Here is a 19,809-nt window from a genome sequence, read left to right on the forward strand (position 1 = left end):
TGATCATTCTTTTTCCACATAGTCTACATCTTAGAATCCTAAAACTATTATTCTCCCTTGTCTGGTGTAATTACCAGAACAAGGAATAATCTAATTAAAAGACAACAAGGATGTGTTCTAATTGTTCTAATAAATTATGTTAATACACAATGCATGCACTTACTTTTCAACAGGAATTTATTTAATAGATTGACAGCTTGTCCTTTACTGCCACAATCTTAACTTTCATTTATTCTAAACAAGACAACTTAAAAAAAAAGGAGAGGGACTTCCCTGGTGGCGCAGTGGTTGAGAGTCCGCCTGCCAATGCAGGGGACGCGGGTTTGTGCCCCGGTCCGCGAAGATCCCACATGCTGCGGAGTGGCTGGGCCGGTGAGCCATGGCCACTGGGCCTGCGCGTCCAGAGCCTGTGCTCCGCAACGGGAGAGGCCACAACAGTGAGAGGCCCGCGTATTGCAAAAAAAAAGAAAAAAAAAAAGGAGAGTTAAGCATCCAAAAATCTGTTGGGTCATTAAGAAAATCTAAGGTTCCATGTGGTATGTATGGATGAAGAAATGGGTTTCGAGTTCTCTAGATAAAATAGTGACCCAAGACATAGGAGGGTAAAGTAAAGATCAGTAGAGTCTAAAGTCAAAATCAGTAACACACTGTTGCAGTGAAGGTAGTGGACTTTTCATTTGTTGTTTTATTGTCAAGGATAGTGCTGCATGATAAGGCAGTCCTAACTTATGGAATTGTGTTTTCATAGTTTTAGGCATTTTACACAAATCTATTAGTATATTGCATGTATGAGATGACGCCCTCAGTAAAGTCATGTCATAATATGGGCAGAAATGCAGGCGGTCACTTCTGATAGGCCATATGTTTTCTACAAAAACACGCCAGTATCCCTGATTATTTTTCATAATTGGGATATAGTTTGTTGCATAACTGTATGAGAAAGTCTTCAAGGCAGTGTAGAAAAAGATGTCAGGAATGATATGGCAGAAATAAAAATCTGTATAGAGCTTGGAGGGAAGCATATAGGTCAATTCTAAATCAGTATGGCCAATCTACATAGTTCAGAAAAGCAGATTCCCAGGTCGGTTTGTGTTGTTCTCCCTTGACATAACAACCTTTGAAATTTAACTGACAAGCCTACAGGTAGGAAGGAATCTCAGTACTTATCCAGATTGGAAAGTATTTCCAGAAAGGATACTTTCTCACAAGTTAGGAACTTTGTGGGAATAATTTTTCGCCTCTGATTAAACCATTAAATGGTTTAATCCATTTAAATTGTCAAGTTCATCAAAAAGTATGGAGCTGGAACATATGCAGATTCTAGTTTATATTCATAAAGTTAACGTATTGTAGAATAGGAGCCATAGAGACAAAACAGAAAACAACAGATACACCATAAAAGAAATGGGAATTAAAAGGAAATTATCTTTAATGGCAAGGTAATGCAAACAGTTTTCTTCCCATTTTGAAGTACATTGGCCTAAACGCCATGATTTTTGGCTCCTTACTCCCTGTCTTTCAATAGTCTAGTTCACATCTTCATTTTCAATGGGAAACTTGTATATGTTCTTTTTCTGTTTTAAAAAAGTTTGACATTTCTTTCAAGGCCATCAGGCTGTGAGGATTTCTTTCCTCAAGGAAGACTGAGAGCTGGTGAGCTCCTAATAACTCAGGTATAGAACCCGTACCACCAGGTCTAAATTAGATCAAGTACCCAAGTGGGTCTCGCCTTCCTTATCTCCAAGGCAAGGACAATGTCTGCCTTTGAAAGGAAGCATGAATGTGGCACTCAATTCTTTTCTTTTTAACTTTGAAAGAAAATTTTATTCTGAAAAAGTATTCAGTATTTTATTCTGAATAATATAAAATTTGCCATTTTAACCACTTTTAGGTATATAATTCAGTAGTGGTAAATATGACATTTCTTTTTAATAATTGGACTGAAAAGGGAATAAGGCTGTCCTAAGCACTTAGGTTACCATGTAAGATGTTTTATTCTGCTTTTTATTTGTTTCTACCCTTTCTGAAATTATTTTTCACCAAAAGTATGATACCTACTTACGTGAAACCGGAAAAGAATTCCATCTCAATTCTAGAACAGACTCTAGATGCTCATAGCAGGTGGGGAGGGGTATGTGGCTGGGCAAAGTGTCAGCATAATAAATGAGGTTGGGGCAGTGGAACAGTGCCTGTCTCTGAAGGTCCCCTGGGTATTTCTGGAGCTCAGAATGTGACCACTCTGTGCATAAATATGATACTTTTTTTCTGATCTACTGGTGTTGGAAATTTTTCATTTAGTAAATGATGCAAAATATACGTTAAGTGATGGTAAGGTTTTGACAAAAACTGACCAAAATTGGGAAATTCAAAGCTACAGAAAAGCTGAAACACTGACTTAATGTGCTGCCATCTAGCCATGATCTCATTCCATGCTGCTTCATTCACTGATCACAGAGACACTGAAATCATCCCCCAGGCAGGATGGAGCATGTTTACAGTGGAGGGTACTAGGCAGAGGCTTGGCTGAGTCTTCTGTTTTTACTGGCCATTAACACTTCCTACTTGCATGTAAACTAAATTTTGATAATTATTAAAATAAAGATAATGTTAATAATACATTAAAAAGCTACTTTTTAAAAGGGTAGAATAGTAGAAGCCTCTGCTTTGAATATTACGTTTACCAGTTTCATCTAGTTGTCAGCTCCCCCATGGTACATAGAATGAAGTCTAAACTCCTTAGTAGGGGATGAGGACCCCAGTGTCCCTCCCTTACCTTTCTTTCCACTTCATCTCCCTTTGCTCCTTCACATGTCTTGTACTTCATCCAGGCATTAGTTTGTATCATTTCCCAAATGTGCCATCTTTACTTCTCTCAGGGCTTTTGCATGTGTTTCTCCCTCTTGGAAACTCCTTTTACTACCCAGCCTTCAGAATCCAGCTCACACATCTCCTGTGAGAAGCTTCTGCTGATTCTCCCAAGCATTGCTGCTCACTCTTTCTGTGTCAGCACCATGACCAGTACATACCTGCAGTTTTGCACTTAATCACATATAATTGTAATGATTTTTTACATGTCTTTTCCTCCTGCCAGGATCAGAGTTTGTTGTAGCCAGGGACATTTCAACTCAATAGGATCCAGCTTATTGTATATATACATTTTTAGCTATCCCTACATGTTTTATTTTTGAGTTTCTGCTGAGATTCAGGACCTTAAGGCTTTCAAGTAATGAATGAAAATAGCAGTCAACCCAGAATCCTATGACCAGTGAAAATACCCTTAAGGAATGAAGGAGAAGTCCAGGTACTCTCAGATGAAGGAAAACTAACAGATTTTGTCACCAGCAGACCTACTCTAAAAGAATGGCTAACAGAAGGAAACGATAAAAAATAAATTAAAATAAAGAAGCCCTGGAACACCAGGAAAAAACACAGCAAGCAATAGTATTGGTAAATATAGTAGGCTTACTTTTTCCTCTTGAGATTTCTAAATTATGTTTGAAGACTAAAGCAAAAATTACAACACTCTTTGATATGGATGGAAGTGTTGGAAATATTTAAGATAACTATATTATAAATGGACATTGGTAACAGGACATAAAGGGAGGTAAGATTTCTATACTTTGCTCAAACTGTAAGACAATACCAGTAGGTTGTGATAAGTTATGAATATATAACGCAGTACCTAGAGCAGCCACTAAAGAAGTTTTACAAGGAGATGCACACAAAAAACTTTAGATAAATCGAAGTAGAATTCCAAAAAATGTTCAAAGAGCCTACAAGAAGGCAGAAAAAAGAAAACAAAAATACAAACCAGGGAGAATAAACAGAAAATAAACAAAAATAAAGTGGTAGTTTAAGTCCTAAAATACCAATAATCACATTAAAGCTAAATGGTCTAAATATACCATGTAAAGAGTGAAAGAATTGTTTAAAAAACATGACCTAACTAGACACTCACTAAGAAAACTAAGAAACTCACTTTGAATATAATAGTAGAGGCAGACTGAAGGTAAAATGATGGAAAGAGATGTACCATACAAGCATTAATTAAAAGAAGGCAGAAGTAGCTGGTTCTTTGAAAAAGTTAAAAAAATTGACAAACATCTAGGAAGACTGATAAAGAAAAAAAGACTAAAGACACAAATTAACAATATCAGGAATGAAACAGGGGATAGTACTATAGATCCTGCAGATATCAAAAGGATAATAAAGGAATGCTGTGAAAAACTTCATACACATAAATGTGACAACTTAGAAAAAAAGATCCACTTTCCTTGAAAAAGAAACTGCCACAATTCACCAAATTTGAAAGAGATCATTTAAATAGCCCTATTATAACTATTGAGGAAATTGAACTCATAATTTTAAAATTCCCCAAAACGATATTTCCAGGCCCAGATGATTTTACTGGAGAATTCTACCCAATATTTAATGAGGAATAAGCACCAGTTTTATACAGACTCTTCCAGGAAATAGAAGAGAACACTTCTACTGCCCAATTCATTTTTATGAAACTAGTATTACCCAGATACCAAAGCCAGACACAAACAATACAAAAAAGAAAACTATGGTATACGAATAACTTCATCAATATAGACACAAAAATCCTTAACAAAATATTAGCAAGTAGAATTCAGGGGGAAAAAAAAGAGATATACATGTAACCAAATGGGGTCTATTCCAGGAATGCAAGACTGGATCAAAATTAAAAAGTCAATCAATGTAATGCACCATAATAACAGACTAAAGAGGGAAAAAAAATCACATGATTTTATCAATTGAAGCAGAAAAAGTATTTGACAAAATTCAACACTGATTTATGATAAAAACTGTCAGAAAAATAAGAATAAGGGGAACTTCGTCAACTTGATGAAGAGCCTCTTTTTTATTACCCTCATCTGACATTTATACAAAATGATGAAAAACAATGCTTACCCCCTAAGTGTGGGAAGTAAGGTAAGGATGTCTATTCTTGCTACTCCTATTCAACATAGTGCAGGAAGCTCTAGTCAATGCAATAAGGCAATAAAAAGAAATAAAAGGCATACAGATAGAAAGGAAGAAAGAAAACTGTCACAATTGCTAATGACATGATTTTCTACTTAGAAAATCCTTAAGTGATCTAAAAAAAAAAAACACAACCTCTTAAAAGGGAGTTCCACAAGGTTGTAGGATACAAGACAATTTTAAAAAATCAATTGTATTTCTGCATACTAGCAATGAACATGTAGACACTGTAATTAAAAATGCAATTTACAGTAGCTCAAAATTATGAAATACTTAGGTATAAATCTAATAAATCATTCACAGAACTTGTATGCTCACTGTGACATAATGCCGATGACTGAAATCAAAGAAAATCTAAACAAATGGAGAGACATACCATGTTCGTGATTTGGAAGTCTCAGCATAGTAAAGATACCAATTTTCCCCAAACTGATATACACATTTAATGCAGCTCTTACCAAAATCCCAGTATGATTTTTTATATGGACAAGATTATTCTAAAATTTATATGAAGACAAAGGAACTAGAATAGCTAAAATAATGTTGAAAAGAAGAATAAAGTGGGAGGAATCAGTCTACCCGATTTTAAGGCTTATTTTACAGTTACTATGTGGCTGTTCATGAAGTGATAGACATGTATATCAGTGGATCAGAATAGAGAAGCCAAAAAACAGACTCAATGAATATTCCCAACTGATTTTTGACAAATGTACAAATTCCTCAATGGGGGAAAAAAAAGAGAGCCTTTTCAAAAATGATCCTGGAGTAATCAGCAAAAAATGAACCTAAAATTAAGTCTTATACCTTATGTAAAAGTTACCTCAAAATGTATAATGGACTTAAATGTAAAACACGAAACTATAAAACTCTTAGAAGAAAACATAAGAGAAAATCTTTGGGATCCAGGGCTAGGCAAAAAGTTCTTAGACTTGACATTGAAACACAATTCATAAAAGGAAGAAAAATCATATATTAGACATCATCAGAATTAAAACTTTTGCTCTTTAAAAGACCCTGATAAGAGAATGAAAAGACAGATACAGACTGGGAGAAAATATTTACAAACCATAAATCTGACAAAGGACTAGTATCTAGAATATATATAGACCTCTCAAATAATGGTTAAAAACCCCCAAGCAATCCAATTAGAAAACAGACAAAAGTCATGAAGAGATCTTTCACCGAAGAGGTTTTATAGATGGCAAGTAAGTGCATCAAAATATGTTCAATATTATTAGCTGCCAGGGAAATGTAAATTAAAACCACAGAGATATGTCACCATATACCTATTGGACTGGCTTAAAAAAAAAAGTGATAACACCAAATGCTAATGAGGATGCAGAGAAACTGGATTACTCATATATTGCCGGTGGGAATGTGAAATGGTACCCGTACCCTGGAAGATAGTTTGGCAGCTTCTTATAAAACTAAACATTCACTTACTGTACTCCTGGGCATTTATCCTGAGGGAATGAAAATTTATGTTCTCATAAAACCTGTGCACGAATGTTCATAGTAGATTTATTTGTAGTAGCCAAAAACTGGAAGCAACACAGGTGACCTGTACTGGGTGAATGGTTAAAGAAACAGTAGTATATCCAAACCACAGAGCACTACTCAGCAATGAGCTATTGATAACGTGGAACTAACTACTTGACTGAACCTTCAGAGATTTAGGCTATGGGAGAAAAAAGGCAGTTCCCAAAGATTACATACTGTATGATTCCATTTATATAGCATTCTTTTTTTTTCTTCTTTTTTTTTTTTGCGGTACGCGGGCCTCTCAATGCCGTGGACTCTCCCACCGTGGAGCACAGGCTCCGGACCCGCAGGCCCAGTGGCCATGGCCCACGGGCCCAGCCGCTCCGCGGCATGTGAGAACCCCCCAGACCGCGTCCCCTGCATCGGCAGGCGGACTCCCAACCACTGCACCACCAGGGAAGCCCTTCTTCCTTTTTTTAAAAATTTATTTTTATCTGTGTTGGGTCTTCACTGATGCACGTGGAGTTTCTCTAGTTGTGGCAAGCGGGGGCTGCTCTGTGTTGCGGTGTGCGGGCTTCTCATTGTGGTGGCTTCTCTTGTTGCAGAGCATGGGCTCTAGGGCACACGGGTTTCAGTAATTGTGGCATGTGGGCTCAGTAGTTGTGGCTCACGGGCTTCAGAGCACAGGCTCAGTAGTTGTGGTGCACGGGCTTCATTGCTCCGTAGCATGTGGGATCTTCCCGGACCGGTCCTCAAACCCGTGTCCGCTGCATTGGCAGGCAGATTCTTAACCACTGCACCACCAGGAAAGCCCTATATAGCGTTCTTAAAGTGACATAATTATATAAATGAAGAACAGATTTGTGGTTGTCAAGGGTTAAGGTAGTGTGAGGTGGGAGGGTGATGGGTGTGGCTATAGAAGGGCGGTAGGCGGATCTCTATGGTGATGAAAATATTCTGTATCTTGAGTGTATCAAAGTCAGTATTCTGCTTGTGCTATTGTACTGTAGACTTGTAAGATGTTACCATTGGGAGAAATTGGGTAAAGGGTACATGGAATCTCTCTGTATTTTTTTCTAACAACATTATCTCAAAATAAGAAGTTTAATTAAAAAGGGGGGACACGTGAACAAAAAGAATTGGGAAGATAACAGTGTAATTGTAGAAGCTGCCTTAAAGGGCCAGAGACTGATTTAGAAGGAAAAAATGTGAAATCTAAGGAATTAGTGGCATTATAAATCTATGAAAGTGAGAGTAAAGGAATACGAAAAGAATGTTGAAAAACAGTAAATAATATTAGATCACCAGAGTCGTTGCCTAACCTACATAGCCTGGGAGCTGTCCCTCTCACCCTTCCTCCACTCCCCAGAATGAAGGCTGGAGGGGGGTGAAGCACAGGATCTGTGACTGGGGTCACTGGGCATAGCTGAGGACAGAGCTATGGTGATGAAAACAGGAGGATTAAGTGAAAGTCTGCATAATGGGGCTTCCACTCTTTCCCACACTTAAATCCCAGAACAATGGCAGCTAGGCACGAGATTGAAAGACACTTTTCTGGGGACTTTGACCAGCGCAAGAAAAGAGACCTAGAAATATGAGCCAGGAAGCCAGTCACTCTAGGCCTGTGTTGTCCACTATGGTAGGTAGCCACTAGCAACCTGTGGCTACTGAACATTGAAACATAGCTTGTCTGACTTGAGATGGGCTGTATATGTAAAACCTATTAAGATTTTTGAATATTGTACTTCATATAAAACATGTAAAATATCTTAATTTTTATTACTTACATGTTGAAATAATATTTGTATATACTAGGTTAAATAAAATATGTTATTAAAATAATGTTTTAGAAGATTAAGAGACTGAATTTCTCCCAGGTTGAAAGCAGAAAAGTAACTTTTATGGAGCTTTGGTGGTTTTATAAGTAAAACGAAAGCAACAGGGTATCAACATGAAGGGAACAATCAGCCCGGAAACAGAACAAAGAAAAGCTTAGCCATATATGTGTATACATATCTATGATACATGTAATGTGTCACTCTCTAGCTAGTTCCTATTGAAGTCAAGGGGTTTTTCGTTTTGTTTTCTTTTTTAAGTATAATTGGCTGACTGCCAGAAATAGGCAGACCATCTGGATGTCCATGTGGATTGTTCTCTTCTGAATTTATCTTGAACTCTGGGTGAGATTAACACAGATTTTGGGAAACAGCAGAGGTCCTTCATATATCATTATGTGTCCAATATGCAATATGTCTGATTCGTTGAGTGAGTCATTCTGTCTGGATTGGAATCCCAGATCTGCAGTTTAGTAACTGTGATTTAGGTCTGGTAACTGTCTTTGCCTCAGTTTCCACATCTGTAAAACAGGAATAAAAATAATAGTATTCTTTAAGTCATTGTGACTGCATGATTTACTGTGTGAAAAAGGCTTAGTCCCTGACACATAGTAAACATTGTGTTAATGTTAGCTATCATTATTATTACTGTGGGCTAGTAGCTCTAGTATTGTCTCTAATCCTTAGGACAGCCTGTAAAGTAAATAATGTTATCTGAGAATCCAAGGCTTAGAGAGAAGCTGCTCTCCTGGGCTACAAGTCACTTCAAAATCTGAGCTTTTTCCATTATCCTATCTTGCCTCATAAATTTTAGTACCTCATTGCTGATAGAAGTCTTTTATATCATCTTAGACAGTTACTGAACTTGTCTGCAGAATGGATCGTTAAAGGCTGGGCTCTGGGGTTGGAGAGGCTTGTGTTCGAATCCTGATCCCACCACTCAAAGCAGCTGGGTGGTCTTGGACAAGCTACTCAACTCCATGAAAGTTTCTCAGGTTCTAATAAGGATTACATTAGATAATGTATGGGAAGCTCTTGGCACACTATGTGCTGTGTGATTATTAATTTCTCATGATTATGATTTTTATTATAAATATGATCTAAGTCTCAGAGCTAGTTAGTCGTGGACGTATAACTGAAACTCTGGTAGGTCTTTTATTCAGTGCTCTCTCTTCTCTACTTTGCTATCTAATTGGTTAGTTTTCATTCATCCTTTTAGAATCTACATTTATAAAGTCAGAGCTGTTAGTGAAGATTTTATAAGAACACTTTCCAAGAGTTTTTTTGAACTGCCAAGTCCAGAGATTTAGGATGTAGCTTGGTGCTGAAGTAATTGGCTGTCTTAGTCTTGCATTATAAGAAGTTCCCTTTCAGAGTATAAGGTTGAGAACCATGAAAGGAACTCTCACGTTTTGGTAATTGCTTTAAGGAATAGCTTACCTTTTAAAAACATACATTATTCAGCTACAACTCCTTCTTTCCCTCACCTTGCCGTTTTGAGAATCTCCTCATCATACATCTTCACAAGCTTGTTTTCTGAGTTTCCCCTTTTAACTATTTCCTCAAGTACCATCCCATAATAATATTTTCTTTTCAGTTTATCAACTAGTTGGGGAAGTGATGTACTTGTTAGTATTGAAGAGTTTCTGAGGAATATAGAAATGATTCAGTTTTAGGAGCATACAGAAATGATTTAATCTTAGGTGAATACAGAAATGATTTAATTTTCTACCTGTCAAAGAACTGAAGCATCGTGAAACTGGTCCTAGCTAGCTACTTGAAGCAAGCTGTACACTATTTACTGCAGTTATATCACATCAACAGACAGTTTGTGATCAGAGATGAATTCAGAAAGTCTCATTAATATGTTGAGCTAACAACAGGGATGAGATGTTTTAATACCTCCTTGAATGCAACATTTGTTGTTTTCTTGTGTGAATGGGATGGATTTAGCTATGAAAAAGACTGAACTCCACAGTGCTCTGATATTGATAAAGTGGGTGTCTTCTAAACTCTTTTAAATTTATTCCTCCTCTTCCTGGAGTTAACCAGATAGATTATAGTTTAATTTTGCCAATGGGGAGTTTTAAAGCAAAAGGACTAACAGTTTTTTCCCCCAAAATAAGTGAGAGAACATCAGGAAATAGAATTGCAAATATATTTCCATTTTGTCATAAAGAACCTTAACATTTTTCCCTGTTACTTCGACATCAGTTTAAACTATGACATTTCTCTTGTTTTGACTAGCACTAGAGTAGGAGAGAGTAATGTTCTATATTACAAGGACCTCATTGCCTGAAATAAATCTCTAAGGATACCTTAAAATTCTCTGACCCCTCTCTTCTCGTGGTCACCATGGCTCTTCTGTTTGGTTATTGAGCTGCTTCACAGTGGCAATCATGCTAAACTTTTCAGCTACTGTTTTGAGCTTTCCCTTTCAAACTGGAGATTAGAGAGAAGTAAGTTTCACTTCCTCCCATCCCCCATAATGGAACCCAAGTTGAGCCAGGAAAGCTTTGTATTCATCATTGATCCATTCATCAATGCAAAGTTATTAAGTGCTTTCCATTCAGCATCTGTGTAAGGTGCTGTGAAAACTGCAAAAGGCACTTTGGACCTCAAGAAACTCCCTTATTTTCCTCTTTTACTTTCCCTTCCTCTGCCTCTTTTACCAACTTCCCAAAGAATTTGAGGCTGTTTACTGAATCAAAGGTAGTGTGCAAGTACTAAAACAAGCATAAGACAGAAATGTGACCATCTTTACTAGTATAAGTTGGTAGGTCCATGGAGTGAGAGAACTAAATTTGGTTGTAGGTTTCCTGATCCCTAAGGCAGAATGGGAATTACTAGCTTATGTAGCCTTCTTTGTCACCAGAGAAAGCATTACATTTTCTCCATGCTAGTAGACTCTTTGGGATCAAAACTGAAGGTGGAATTTACTGGTTTACAAAGCGAATGTTGACTTCAGTGCAGTTTTCAAACAGGAATAAGTATCGGGAGGAAAGATTGAGGGCATGGATTCATATCTGTCTTGCTTACTGTTATGTCCCAGGGCTCAGCACAGTGCCTGGTGCATAGTAGGTATTGGATACATAGTTGTTCAATTAAAATGGTCTATTCATTGGACAATTTGCACCGACTTTCAATAACAATGAAGACACTATATACTCTGCCTTTGAATGTTGTATTCTCTCTCCCCAGAAGGCCATCCTCTAGCCCTTCTTTACCTCCTTCTCACCCTTCAGGTCTCATGTTAAATCCAACTTCTTTTGTTTTAGTATCTCAAAAGGATCTGTTACTGAATGTCCTTTGCTGCAGTTCCTTTTATAAGGAGTTATCACATATTTCATTGTTCATTTGAAAGTCCAATGTTTTTTGCAGTGCAGAGCAGCCACGTTATTCTAAGTACTTACTCAGACAAATTAAATGATTCTGTGTAGCAGTTCTGAAAAGTCTAATTTCCATGTGCAGAATCATGTTTAGCATCATCCAAATTCAAAGGCACAAAATAGCACATTTACATTGGTAACTTATTCATAACATTCCCTTTCTACCTTGTTTGTTTTATTGTTAGAAACCAACCCAAATCCCATCTGTAGGATGACACACATAAAAGGATGAAATTTAAATATCAGGGCTGTGATGGGGCGAAGCACTTGAGGCGTATCCGGCCTTGAATTGGTGCCCTTTGCCTCCTGGCTGCATTATGTAAAGATAGGGGGATTGCCAGATTTTCCTTTAAGGGTTTAACTAACTGCTTCTTCAAGGCCTTAAGGTCTCTCAAGGAAGTGTACAGAGAAGGCATTTTTAAACACAGTATTGGCCCAGGAGGAAGTGTTTTGGGGCTTTTACTTCATGATTACTGAACTTTCCTGCAAGCTTTTTTCCTCCACAGATTCTCCCTCCAGGAAGAGACAGAACATTCTTTACAATTCTAGCCTCCTTAAAGAACGACCTCCTCGCTCAACAAGCGTCTTTTGGTATTACTGGCAAAAATGAATTATCTTAAAGCTAACTTTTATTTTAAAGCAAAAATTCTCTTTTGGAGGGGAAAGAATCTAATCTCAAGTCCTAGAACATATAAGGTTAATGGCAAACTTGCTTCGGGAGAGAAACAGAAAAAGCAAAATTGTTAAGTCAGCTGAAGAACTAATCAAGCGTATTGTTCCCTTGATTCTGTAAAATTATAACGAACCTTTTAGAAAGGTTGAAAAGATGTCCGTGGTGTGCTCTCAGTTTACTTTGTCTGTAAGTGCATGTTCCCTCTTCCCCTTGGTTCCAGAGGCACTGGTGTGTGCTGAACGGGTTCTCCTGGATGAGGGCTGAGTGTCTTTCCAGATGACAGATGGTTCCCTCTGCTGGCTGAACTTAAATTCAGTCCTCCGAGCTGAGCCAACCTGGGAGGAATCGCTGTCCTTCTCACTGATTATGAAAACAGTTTTGAGATCCATCCTTAAAGAAACCAACCATCTGTGACCAGTTTAAGTGCACACTGGAACTGATGATGAGCTAGCTTACTTCCTCCTTTCCTCCCTCCCTCCCTCCATCCCTCTCTCCCTCCCTTCTATCCTCCCTCCCTTTTTTCTTACTTCCTTTATTTTGAGAAAAATTTAAAGATACAGACAAGCACAAAAGGTAGTATAATAAGCATCTGTATTTCTACTATCTAAAAAGGAGCATCTGTTTATGTCTAGTCAGATTTACTTCTGGTTTGTGTGTTTGTTTCTTTTTAAAGAAATTATTGATGAAACTAAATTCTCTTTTAACTACCATATCCTGTTTTCCTTCCACCCTTCACTCTCTCAGCTGCCTGTACCTCCTGCTGGAAATTCCCTACCGTAAATTTAGGATGTAATATTTAACTAGTGTATTGTTTATATTTTTATGTACACACACATATATACCAACAACCAATATATACTATTTTGTTTAAATATTTTATGTTTAAATCTTTCCTTCTTGTTGCTTTTTTAATGTAACAGTATTTATGAAATTTATCTGTATTGATGCCTATAAAATCAGTTGATTTTAACAGCTGCATAATATTCCATCCTATAAATGTAGCACATTTTATTTGCCTATTCCCTTTCCAATGCAACTTTTAGGTCATTTCCAAGTTTTGCTATACAAAAACAAAAAAACACTGCAATAATCTTTTTAGTATATGTCTCCTTGTGTCCATATTGCTTGAGCCTAGTATACCCTGCAATGAGAATCAGTAAGCTGTAGGATATATGTAGTATTACTTTTGATAAATATAACAAAATTGCTCACCAGGATGATACCAATTCATGATTCGGCCAGAAGTAAGCTAGAATATTATGCTATTTTTTAATACCTCTTGGACAACACTGAATTTTGTCTGTCTTCTCCATGTTTACTATTCTAGTAAAAGAAAAATGGAATTCCATTATTTTAATATGTGTTTTCCTCTAGTGAGTCTGAGCTTCTTTTTTTTACCCTCTTTGTCCATTGAGATTTCTTCTTTGAACCACCATTTTTTTCTATATGTTTGTTCATCTTTGTTCTTGATTTTTGGAGTTCCTTATACATTCTGGTTACTTATTCTCTGTTACGTACGTTGCCACTATCTTTGTCTGGTCAGGCATTTGAGAAGATTACTGCTTCTGATGATAAGTAAGTTAAATTGTTATGGTTTCTAATTTAATTCTACGTATTATCAAGGAATTAGGCGTTATCTTTCTCCCCTCAGTCCATTGCCGATCCTTTCGGATCCTCTTTCAAAATATGCAGCAGATGACTGCCCACTTCTCCCTGTCCCCTGTGCTATCTGATGTTTTATCCTCATTTAAAAAAATTACTCTCTCGGGGCTTCCCTGGTGGAGCAGTGGTTAAGGATCTGCCTACTAATGCTGGGGACATGGGTTCGAGCCCTGGTCTGGGAAGATCCCACGTGCTGGGGAACAACTAAGCCCATGCGCCACAGCTACTGAGCCTGCGCTCTAGAGCCCGCAAGCCACAACTACGGAGCCCATGCGCCACATCTGCTGAAGCCCGGGTGCCCTAGAGCCCGTGCTCCACAATAAGAGAAGCCACCGTAATGAGAAGCCTATGCATTGCAACGAAGCGTAGCCCCTGCTCTCCACAGCTAGAGAAAACCAGCGTGCAGCAATGAAGACCCAACACAGTGAAAAATAAATAAATAAAATAAATAAATTAAAAAAAAATTACTCTCTCGATAGATATACCCTTCATATATTATTATGCCCATTTGACAGAAGTGAAAAGTGAGGCTCAGTGAAGTTCAGCAGCTGTATAAGACACAGAGATGGTAAATGTATTACTAGAATTCAAACTCAGGTCAGTAGGACCAAAAACCCTTATTTCTTCCACTGTCAGTTTCCCTCAGATTCTCATGGACACCAAGGTTTCAAAGGAAAGGAAGTAGATTGACCCATAAAATACCTTTCAGACAGATGCTTCGGTATAGGCCGCCACAAAACCAGAGAAGTACTCTTCCTACCGACTTCTGGGTTGGCCTCATCTTTATGCAAAATGGAAAACCCCTGTTCCAGGACTGGCTGGCTCTGAGGAAGGGCAAATAATAATGCAGCCAGAACAGCCCAGGACTAGAAATGGGAAGATGGAATGTCAAAGCACCATTCTGCTCCTTACTTTATGTGATCTTGTAGGAGTCACTTAAGCCACTCTTGAATCGTGATCTCTCTTGTGCAGAGTAATGACAATACTTAGAATTTGCACATGTGCCTTTATTCTACCCTTTTAACAGTACCAATGCTGTCATACTAGCTCAGTTTTCACGGTGAATGTCCCTAATGAAGTTGTACTATAAGCCATCTAGATCACTGCGGAAATGATCATCTGAATTTCTTGTTTATGGTGTAGGTATCCCAGGACTGCCTGCTTGCCAAGACCCTCTGTAAAACTCCATGCACCCTGCTGTTGAGCGCTCTGAGGAGGTAACAGTATTCAGAAAGGTAGAGTTTACTTAATTTAAAAATTTTTCGTAGAGTTAGGTATAACTGACCTACTACGGGTATCCTTATAATAATAGGAAGATTTCTATGTACATATAAAATAGAACTCTTAAAATGGTATAATTTGGGGGCTCAATTTTCTTGGAGAATTTACCCTCTCCTGACTTCTATTTGTAGCTGCCATTTAAAACTTGGGGTATAAATATTATGTCAGTTAAATAAAGGAGTGATAACTTCACTTTCTGGAGAAAGCATTACCTTCCCTTTCATGAAATGTAGCTTTACCGTTACCTGATTGACATGCTATTATATTATTCTCCCTTCCACCAGACAGTTACACATATTTAATAATTTTTATGTATAAAAAGTAAGGTTAAGCGGTTGCAAAGACAAGTTGTTACGCTTTGCATGGTTTTGAGAATGATCGTGGAGATGAAATGACGTTAGTAGTAGCAGGAGGACACACTGATATGAAACAAACCTCCTGAAATAGAAAGGGATTGTTCTTGGTCAGAGGAAATCCTAGTGGAATTCGCTGGGACAGTGAAGAATAAATCTTATAACAAGGCCTGAGGATAGGGCAAAATAATTACTCTTCTTTGTATGTCTTTGGATGGTTTAACTGGATAAGTTTAATATACATTAAAAAAAATAGCAATAAAAGAAGGGAATGTGCTAATGTGGCAAAACTTCCCCAGTTTTGATGATGTCAGTGTTCATTTAATCCCTCCCTAGAACTCATTTGTGTATACCCCTCTTCTTTTCTCTAACCCGTTCTCATCTTTACTTCCCTCATAGTATCTCCCATTCCGAGATCTCAACAGACAATTTAGCATGTGTAATAAATATAAATATTGAATAGCACCATGTGTCAGAACACAAAGATTTTGTATGCTTTCAGTCAAGACCCAGTCTCCTGTTTCCACTTTACATTGTCTGCTTACTTACTCTTGGCCCTGTTTTCTATTCTCTCTCGTTCCATAGTTGCTTGAAACTCATGGATTTATGCAAAAGACTGCCCCTCACATTTGTAGGACTGTGACACATTGCTATATTTTCTAGAAATACTCACCAAATGCAGATTATGGAGGGATGAGTCAGGCATCTTCACTTCTTAATGTGCCTGATTTCTTTCTGGTGAATCACCTTCCCGTCTAGAGTGTTTTTCTGGAAGATGCAGAAGGTTTAAGGATAGTAAATGAAATGAGCTGAAATGGAACCCTGGTGTTACGTGTTTCTTTACTATGAGCTTTGCATGGAATTGTTCGATCCTTATGTTATGCTTCTGTTTAGTGTTTTTGAGCCCTGAAGCAAGACTCTTTTTAACATGAAAGGTGTCAATATGAAATATATATACCTGAAAGAGGGGCATTTTAATATTAATAATTAGCGGAAGGAGGAATTATAGGCTATAACTTTGAGTTTTAAGATCTCCACTTATTTCTCTTTGCTTAGAAACACTTCTCTTTTCTCTCCTCATAGTAAAAGGCATGTGCTTGTTGATTCCAAAGTCCCACACTTTGCTGTTTCTTTTCTTTAAAAAGACTGACTCAGATTTCTGCTATTTGCTGTGTGATCTCAGTTAACTCACTTAACCTCTCTGAGCTGTGGTGTCTTCCTCCGTAATATGAGGCTAATTATAGGAACTACCTCATAGAATGGTTGTAAAGGATTAAATGACAATTTTTATAAAATGATTAGCAAGATACCTGGTGTACAGAAACTCTCAAAAAATGATAAGAACTATTATCAGCAGGAAATGTGCACTTACGAATTCTGTATTGGTGTTTAGGATATCATTTTCAATATTCTGTTTCTCTTAGGATATTACCTATTGCAGTTTTCAATGAGGCAAGATATAGAGATATCTGAGACCAAAAAACTAAGGTAAAATAAATAACGTGGCAAAGTACCATGTAGATAATCTTTGGTAGTCATGATCCTGTACAAGCCTCATTGCTTTGAGATTACATGCTGCCAGTGTAAGAGTCAGATCTGATTGATGTTTTATATTTTATCATTTGACTTTATGCTGTACTTTCATTCCAAGTCTTCTCATGTATTTGGCAGGATGATCAAGGAAGCTCTGAGTGTGACTTACGTTTCTAGTTAAAACCAAAACCCAATATCACTAGGTGAAGTAATGAATGGAGGTTAAGTATTTTGAGGAGAGAAACTGCTAAATGCAAAGGAATATTTTCTATATGTTTTTACTTGTTTCCATTTCTAGGATGGCTAAGTGAACTCTACTGAACCTGGCATTTTCACAGATAGCAACTATAAAGTATGGGGGAAATATTACCTGAAAGCCCTAGAGAGTGAAAATAAGCAGGTAGATTCTGAAAGGGAATTGAGATTCAACACTTGGAAGCAGGGCCCAGTGCAGAGTGAGTTCCCCATTTTACAGCTTTTCGACTGAGGACATGTTGAGGTTAATTAATGTCACCTGGGGTGACTAATTCCAGTAGATAAACCACATTCTTTTTGGTTTGATGATCCAAAGAACAGGGTTCAGGGCAACCACAGCCACTGGAAAATGAAGCTAGAATTCTGGAAAGGAGAGAGGAAGACAGGGGAGGCTCCCAATTCAATGTATATATAGTACCCAAAGTTTTGACTGACCCCTGAACCACGAACACGTGGAGCAGATATAAAGTAGCACAGCTAAAGATGAAAGAACTGAATTGAGATTCGAGCTGCCACCCAAGAGATAGTTTTCAATTTGTGTATAACCGAATTAATTGCCTGCTAAAACAAATAAATCAGTGCTCTTCAAAGAAGTCTAACAGATTTTAGAGTCTTTACTCCATAATACTCACATTCATACATTCCCATGATACAACCCTGAGTTAAATAACATATGAAGAACCAAGAAAATGCAACCCCTTCTGAAGAGAAAAGGCATTAGTCTGAGACTAATTCCAAGATGACCCAAAGGTGGAAATTAGCCAAGATTTTAAAGCAGCTATTAAAACCATACTCAATGAAGACAGAAAGATACACTCATAATGAGTAAAAACGTAGTAAATAGAAACTACAGAAAAGAACCAAATGGCAATTCCAGAACTGAAAAATACAATATTTGAAATAAAAATTCACTGAGTGAGCTCACATCCATTGGAAGTAACAGAAGAAGGTGTCAGTGAACCTAAAGATAGAGCAGTCGAAATTTTCTTTCTGAAGAACAGAAAGAAAAAAGATTTAAAAAACTGAACAGAAAAAAATGAAAAGAGCCTCAGGGGCCTGTGTGACATAAGTAAAAATGTCTAATATACAAGTAATTGGAGTCTCAGAAGGAGAGAAGAAAGAGAATGGGACAGAAAAATATTTGAAGAAATAATGGCCAAATTTTTAAAAATTTGATGAAACACATACATTTGCAGATCAAGAAAGTCAGTGAACCTCAAACAGGATAAATTTGAAGAAAACTATGCCTGTGCACATCATATTCAGACCGCTGGACACCAACAATAAGGAGAAAATTTTGATAATAGCCAGAGAAAAATGGCAGGTTACCTTCCAGGAAACAGTGCTTTAAATTAGCACTACCTTCTCGTCAGAAACTACAGAGTCTAGAAAAACTAAAATGATATTTTTGAAGAGAGGGAAAAAAACCCTGTTAACCCAGAAATCTATATATAGTGAAAATATCCTTTGAGAATGAAGGCTAATTAAAGACATTTTCAGATAAAAGTAAACTAAGAGACTTCATTGCCAGCAGACCTACATCACAAGAAATGCTAAAGGAAGTTATTCAGGCTGAAGTGAGATAACACCAGATGGAATCTTAAATCTTCAGGAAGGAATGAAGAATGTCAGAGATTGTAAATATAAAAGAGTATTTTTTTCATCTCAGTGTCTTTAAAATACACAGAACTTTTTAAAGCCAAATCATAACACTGCCTTGTGGTGCTTATAATGTGCTGTGTGTAGATGTCATACATAAGACAATTATAGCATAAATAATGAGGGGGGTGCATAGTAAATGGACTTATACAGTTGCATGGTTTTTGATTTTATATGAGGTGGTATGAAGTGAACTCTCAGTAGACTGTGAAAGGTCAAGAATGTATATTTTACTGCTTAGAGCTATCACTAAAAATCCAGTAGATAAATTAAAGTAGAATCCTAAACACCTTTAAAATGATCCCAAAAGAATGCAGGAAAGAACAAACAGAGAACAAGAAACAGAGGGGGCAAACAGAAAGCAAACAATGAAATTGTAGCTCTAAATGCAAACATATCATGCTAATCATATTTAATTATATTAAATGTTAATGGACTAAATACTTTAATTAAAAATCAGAGTTTATCAGGATGGATTAAAAAAACAACTATTTTCTGTTAAAAGATAAACTTTAAATATAAAGATACAGTTAAGTTTAAAGTAAATTGGTGGAAAAAGATACACCATGGAAATAGCATAAGAAGTCTAGAGTGCCTATATTAATATCAGAGAAATTAAACTTTAAGACAAAAGGTATTACCAGAGTTAGTGTTTGATAATAATAAATCGGTTATTACAT

At 37.1% G+C, this 19,809-nt stretch overlaps 1 protein-coding gene across 22 annotated transcripts in view; it reads left to right on the forward strand.

Moving 5' to 3' along the window:
- The window catches only part of FHIT (fragile histidine triad diadenosine triphosphatase), a 1,458,892-nt gene that overhangs the window by 412,331 nt on the left and 1,026,752 nt on the right, over positions 1–19,809 (forward strand). For 15 of the 22 annotated variants that reach the window (XM_060307532.2, XM_060307526.2, XM_060307530.2 and 12 more), the window contains one exon: positions 15,192–15,283. The exons of 5 other annotated variants lie outside the window; for them this stretch is intronic. In XM_060307532.2, the coding sequence (XP_060163515.1) occupies positions 15,236–15,283 (48 nt within the window). In that variant the 5' untranslated portion in view covers positions 15,192–15,235. The remainder of the gene's footprint in view (positions 1–15,191; positions 15,284–19,809) is intronic. 2 more of the 22 variants (XM_060307534.2, XM_060307535.2) reach the window with 1 other exon arrangement.

The sequence above is a fragment of the Globicephala melas genome, chromosome 11 (assembly GCF_963455315.2).
Source record: "Globicephala melas chromosome 11, mGloMel1.2, whole genome shotgun sequence".
NCBI lineage: Eukaryota > Metazoa > Chordata > Mammalia > Artiodactyla > Delphinidae > Globicephala > Globicephala melas.